Source organism: Chinchilla lanigera, unplaced genomic scaffold (assembly GCF_000276665.1).
Source record: "Chinchilla lanigera isolate Chin_1 unplaced genomic scaffold, ChiLan1.0 scaffold00131, whole genome shotgun sequence".
Taxonomy (NCBI): Eukaryota; Metazoa; Chordata; class Mammalia; order Rodentia; family Chinchillidae; genus Chinchilla; species Chinchilla lanigera.
In genome coordinates, this window is record NW_004955532.1 from 2,106,278 (window position 1) to 2,112,356 (window position 6,079).

The 6,079-nt window shown below is 61.4% G+C and overlaps 3 protein-coding genes across 3 annotated transcripts in view; all 3 read right to left on the minus strand.

The window, feature by feature from the left end:
* Window positions 1–502, minus strand: part of Ifrd2 (interferon-related developmental regulator 2) — a 5,578-nt gene extending 5,076 nt beyond the window's left edge. Inside the window, exons 1-2 of the mRNA XM_005410255.2 lie at window positions 479–502; window positions 1–196 (exon numbers count right to left, since the gene is read on the minus strand). Of these exons, the coding sequence (XP_005410312.2) occupies window positions 1–196; window positions 479–502 (220 nt within the window). The remainder of the gene's footprint in view (window positions 197–478) is intronic.
* Window positions 503–741: 239 nt separating this feature from the next.
* Hyal3 (hyaluronoglucosaminidase 3) lies at window positions 742–6,079 on the minus strand (the record flags this gene model as incomplete). Its single annotated transcript, XM_005410254.2, is given in 4 exon segments — window positions 742–1,118; window positions 1,254–1,343; window positions 1,722–2,632; window positions 5,743–6,079. Coding segments are annotated over 3 exon segments (1,260 nt in total). The 3' UTR covers window positions 742–842.
* Window positions 3,318–5,736, minus strand: Nat6 (N-acetyltransferase 6 (GCN5-related)). Its single transcript, XM_005410252.2, has one exon. The coding sequence runs from the start codon at window positions 4,537–4,539 to the stop codon at window positions 3,523–3,525; it is 1,017 nt and encodes a 338-aa protein (XP_005410309.1). The 5' UTR covers window positions 4,540–5,736; the 3' UTR covers window positions 3,318–3,522.

Consider the following 6,079-nt stretch of genomic DNA (forward strand, 5'->3'; position numbering starts at 1 on the left):
GGGTCAGGGGCCCGGGGGGCGAGGGCTCCAGGCCAGCGAAGCGCTGGTCAGGGCTCGGCGCTGGGACCTGGCCAGACGGAGGGAGCCACACGCCGCGCGTGCCACCATCTTCGCGAGGCGCCCCGCCCTGCCAAGCGGGTCGCTGGGAAGGTGAGTTCCCGGCGGCCCGGCCCGGATCCGCGTGCCCTCGGCGAGACTATTACTCCCAGGGGGCTGCGCGCACCGCTGCGGGCCCGGCGGCTGGGCGCAGAGCACCACGGAAATCGTAGTCCACTGTTGGGACTCACAAAGCGACGCCGCTCCGGCTTGAACTATGCACCCACAATGCTCTGCGTGAACCCCGCCGCCCGCGCCGGGCTCCTGTGCCCGCGGGTGAACCCGGAGGTTCCCCGCCCCGGGCGGAGGACTATGCCGCAAGACCGCGGTCCACGGTCCTTTTGTTAGTTCATTCGCGCAGTGGAAGAGTCTGGCGTTTAACAGAATAGGGGGGACAGCCAACCATCAGGCAATGAAGGAAAAGTGACTTTATGATGAAAGCAGAGTACAGACAACAGCTTAAACCAGGTCTTTTCGGAGGCTCTCTGCCCCAGGACGGGTCTCCTGTGACCTGTCTGTGAGGTGGGGGCACAGAGCCCTGCACTGGCGTCTTTGAAGAGTCAGATGATCTCAGAGCGCCTTTTACAAGCTTTTTCCCCGCCCCCGCCCTGGCCCTTTGCCCCCTTCAGGGGTCCCAAAAGAACTTGTGAAGGTTGACTGTGAGCTGATCAGAGCAGGTGGGAGTTCCTAGCGGACCGGGACAGGGGTAAGAGAGGCGAGGAAGAGCTGGGGGCAGACTTCTGGCCTTAGGCTGCTTCCTTAGGTCTGCCCCGAGGTCTGGGCTCCTGGCAGGTGGGGCCAGCCCAGCCCTGGTAACAGCGGCAGCTAAAGGACTCCCAAGTTCCAAGGCTGCCATCTGGCTGCACGTGCAGAAAGGCTTCCCTTTGTCCTGGGTTTTGCCGGGCACAACGCCCATGACCATGGCACTGCTGGCGACTGCAGGCCATGGTTGCCCTGGTCACATTGATCACATATGGGCCCAGAGTGCCCAGCAGGTAGTCATGGAGACGCCAGCACTCCTCCTGAGAAGGAAGGAAAAGGTGTGTCAAATGCTCTGCTCCGTGGCCTCCATGTGCCCTGGATGTGCCCTCTCCCCCAGCCCCCACCCCCGGGCCCCAGCAGTGTGATGTATGGCAGGCTGACGGTGGAATGATCACCTCAGAGCTGGAGAAACTCAGGTCCCCCCAGAGCACCACGCCGGCGGCCCCCAGTGCCGCACTCACACCAATCGTCTGCACCAGGTCATCCTGAAGGTGAAGAGCTAAGTCAGACCCAGGCTTGCCAGGTCCTTCTGGGTGAACCTCCATTGTCCAGACTCTCCAGGTCACCGGCACGTCTGATTCTGTGGAAGTGGGCCCTTTGCACGGAGCCTCCTTGCACTGAGGCTTCTCCGGCCTTTCAGTCTGACTCCCCTCAGACCAGGGTTGCCTTCAGACCCCTGCCCCTTGAGATCTTCCAGTGCAGAGCCGTACCTCTCTGTCAGATGCTCCATGACAGGGGCTTCCCCTCAGCGCCCTTAGGTCAGGACCTTCCCCGCAAATTCCCTTGGGCAAGGATTTCTCCTTAGACATTCCTAGGACAGGGCCAAGTCCGATTCAGATCCCTAGACCTCAGTGTCTACTTACCTGGGACAGGAAATTCCCAGAGTGCCGGTGTGTGAGGCGGACGTAGGCCAGGACAGGCAGAGGATGTGGGTCCCCAGCAAGGGCCACACGGAAGGCCTCCTGCAGGCGGTGTTGCACAAAGGCCTGGTGGTAGGCAGGTGGCAGCTTGGGTGGGAGGTAGATGCTTGGAAAGAGAGCGCTGGAGGCGGCCCAGAGCCAGTGCAGTTGGGCGTTGCGGGCCAGGGTGGCTGCGTGGCAGCGGCCCGTGTAGTTGGAAGCCGTATGGTGCCAACCATTGCCACAGGCGGGGTAGCGATAGAAACCCCAGAGCCCATGGGGCCGCAGCGCCTGGCCCAGCCGTAGCGTGCTCTCCATCAGAGCACGGGCTGCCTGCTCAAAGTCTGTGTGGGCTTTGTGGAGCTGCTCCTGCGGGTCTAGGTCAGGGAACATGTGCTGGGCCCAAGCCCAGGAGGCTGCCTTGTAAGCTTTACGGCGGCCCCAGTTTCCAGCCCAGAGTGGACACCACTCCTCCCAGTCCAGCACTGCCAGGCCAGCAAACCTGGGTCCTAAGCTCTGGTGGATCTGGCGGGCGGCCTGTGCCAGGTGACGATCTAGGGGCACAGCCTGGGGGATGCCCCCATTGTGAACTGTGCCCCTGGGCCCAAGGTAGGGATAGAGGCCAAACTGGTTCTTGTAAAAGATGGTAACATTTTGGCCATGGAAATGCTGGCCATGGTTGGCTATAATGCCCAGGGCACTGAGTGGTAGGTGCACTCCAAAGCGAGCCTTACAGCGTGCTGAGGGGACATTCCACAGCACAGAGAAGGGTCGTTCAGGATCCTGCAGCAAGGACTGGCCACACCCCAGGCACAGGGCCACCCCCAGCACCAGGGCTGGGCCTAGCTGCATGATCATGCCACTGAGATGGAAACCTGTAGGAGAGAGGGAATAAACTTGAGTCCACGGCCATCCCTTCTACAGAGCGAGGAAGGCTCCCCAGCTCCTCCCCACCAGGATAGGGGTGGAGAAAACAGAGTTCCCGAGGAGTCCCGTAGGTCTCCAGGGTTCTCCATCTCTGCCAAGGCACCAGTGTCCTCCAAAACATCTCCATCCACAATTGTCACAAGTCCCCTTCTTTCCTCTGCCACCTTGTTGCCTGCTCCAAGAACACTAAGCTCTCACCTCCTCGTTTGCCTGGCTTAATTCCTACTCGGCACTCGGGTCTCGGCTGTGACATCACCTCCTATAGGAGGTTGCCCAGATCCCCAGGGGCAGTGAGGGCAGTGGGCTCCTGAGGCCTCTATACGTTCTTGTTCCAACACAGACCCTACCCCTGAATGGCTGTCTGTCCTCTTGGATGGGTCCCCAGTCTGTCTGTAATTTCCCACTGCCTATGCCAGTCCAGGGTCTGACATACAGAAGGTGCTCAGTGAAGGGAACCAGTGAACAGCAAAGGGAACCACTCTTCCCTGAGTTTAGCAGGGTGAGAGAGGCAGAAGACAGGTGTCACCCGTCAAAGATCAAAGGCCCAAGGCCAAATCGGACCGGGGGCTTCTGCAGGGATGGGAACCTGAGAAGTGAGGGTGGGGTGGGGGTCAACAAATAAATTATCACAGCCACACCCAACAGAAGTCTTTATTCAGCCATGCTGATGGCTCTGAGCCAGAACTACAGAACCATCTCCTGGTCCCGGTGGTAACCAGGGAACACGCCCAGGCTAAAGCTGCCCCAGGGGCTAGGGGCTGAGCTAGCCAGTGGGCTGGGGGTGGTACTGTCCTGAGCAGTCCAGTGAGCCAGGACAGTGCCTCATCTCAGGTAGCCTTCAGATGTCTTTTTCCATCCAGAATATGGGGCATCCCCTCAGGTCCTGGTATTGTGTCTCCAGCAGACTTTGTGGAAGGGGCCCTGCTGGAGGTGGAGGTAAAGTGGTCAAAGGCTGGGGCAGGGGTGGGGGTGGCGGCAATGGGGGCCCCTTGGGGCCCCTTGGGGCAGCTTGGGTAGTCAGGCTAGGAACCATGCAGGGTGGGCGGGAGGTGGGAGCCCTAGGAAAGGCACGGAGCAGGCTGGTGGGCAGTCGCTGCCTGCTGAAGACCAGGCCCTGCACAGGCTCTCCCAGGTGGTAGCCTAGGTGGGCATAGAAGTGTAGCTGATCATGAGTGGTGAGGTGTAGCTGGCGAAAGCCCCGGGCCCGAGCAAAGTCCTCCAGGCCCTCCATGAGGCGGCGGCCGAAGCCACGGCCCCTCAGAGCCCGGGCCACCACCACCGTCTCTACTAAGAGGCTCTGGGGCCGGTCCAGCACCCGTGACAGGCGAGCATGGCCCACCACGATGGGCGCTGCTTCAGATGTGGGGCGGGGGCTCAGAAGCAACAGGCACAGGGGGAAGGCATCCGAGGACTGGCCCAGGGAGTGCAAGCGGGAGGCACGGCTGCGGGGCCACTGGTCATTGATGAGGTCGGCGCAAGCATCCATGAGCTCAGGTCGGCAGTGCACAGGCTCCAAGGTCAACTCAGCCAGGCTGGGGGCTGGGGTCTCCTCTGGCCGGTGTCTGGGATCCAGGGCAAGCTCAGCTGGGCCAGGACGGAAGGTCATCTCTGGATGGCATGTGGAATCCAGGGTCAGTTCAGCTGGCCCGGGGCTCAGGATCAGCTCTGGTTCGTGTGTGGGATCCAGGGTTAGCGTGGTCAAGTTGAATCCCAGGGCCACCTCTGGCTGGTATGCAAGATCCAGAGTCAGCTTAGGCAGGCTGGTACTCAGGATCAGCTCCATCCAGTGTTCGGGGTCTAGGGCAGGGGTCAGCTTGATTGGGCCAGAGCTCAGAGTAACCTGCTGCCTACACATAGGATCCAGGCTCAGCTGAGTCAGGCTGGGAGCCAGGGTCACTCCTATTGGGTTGCAGATGGCTCAGTGTAAGGCTAGAAGCTAAGGCCAAAGTTTTCTGGCAGTGGCATCTTCTCAGACTACACCGGCTGTCCTCCAGGGGAAACAAAGATACCTGGTCGTGCCATGAGGATGGGACTGGGACAGGGAAGGACTGACAGTTGCACAGGGGGCCATGCATCCTGGAACTGGGCCATGTTGGGGTACACACTAACCTTACGGTACAGGTGGCCTGGAAAAGACTCATCCCCTACACCTGAGGACTCAGGTGGAAAGCAGGGTGGATGGAATCAGGTATCCTGCCCCACACCGGAGGGAGGCTGAGGGTGAGGACTGGGGCAGAACTCAGGATCCTAACCCCTGTCCGATCCCTAGAACCTGCCTGTGCCAGGACACCCTACCCAACTCACTTGTTTATTGTCTTATTTCTAGCAGTCCTTTGACAGAAGGTGCAAACCATGCACTATACTTATACCCCCCAAGGTTCTCCTCAGAGGAAACACTGCCCTCAGGAGTTCTTCTGACCCTTCCTCCTACGTGCCAGCTCTCCTCCAGCTCCCGGCCTTTCCAGCAACGTGGGGCCTACCAACTACCTAGTTGATCCTGGGGCCCCAGCCACCCACCCACCAGCCTCAGAGTCCCCCCCTCCAATCCATCCTCTGCTTGGGGTACAGAGCCCATGGACCCCTCTCCAACTCTGCCCAGCTGAGGACACTTTGGACACAGACCCAACTGTCCCCGCAGATGGGACCCTCGTACAGGGCCTGGCCCGCGGCTGCAGAGAATGTCACTTCTGCAGGCCTAGTTCCTTTTGGGCTAAGTTTCGTAGTCACCCTTGATGAGGGCCACAGCTTCCTTCCTATAGCCACAGAGTATCTTCCAACGGCCATCAGCTTGGAGGCCCAGAACCTCTGTGCCCAAACGCCATCGCCCGTCCACCCTATTCCAGGTGCTGCTGGCGGGAGGCTCCACAACGGGCCGCCTCCATGGCCTGCACTGGGTCCGCAGCTGGACCTCGCCCTCCCTCTACTCACCCGCTCAGAGTGCCTCCTGGCCTTCCTTCCCCACCTCCTTATCCTGAGGACAATTCAGCCACACCGGCCAGGGACGGGCACCTCCCTCCCCTCCTGCCACATCCCCCTCGCAGGGCTCCAAGCCCCTCACCTGCCGCAGCTGCAGCAGCACCCCGGGTCTGGAGGGAGGAAGCACCAGGATCCGCCCCCAAGTCTGGAACCCCAGGCTCCCCGGCGGAGCTTAACCCCTTCACTGCTGACACTCGTCACGGTGGGAGGCGCGAGGCTCGAGGTCCTCAGGAAGAGACCTCCCTGTCCTCCGATGCCTCGGCTCCCCCATGCCCCTACTGCGGCCGTGGAGGCTGCGGGGCTGGGGCCGTCAGAAGGCTGACTGTGGGCAGGGGTGCTCCGCACGCCCGGGTGGGGAGGCGGACGACCGACCGCGAAGGCGCGGGCGCGGGCGCGGGCGGGGCGGGAGCGGTACTGAC

Bases quoted from the DNA above. Each gene is read 5' to 3' on its own strand.
- Nat6 (XM_005410252.2), bottom strand. From the start codon at position 4,539: ATGTGTAGGCAGCAGGTTACTCTGAGCTCTGGCCCAATCAAGCTGACC.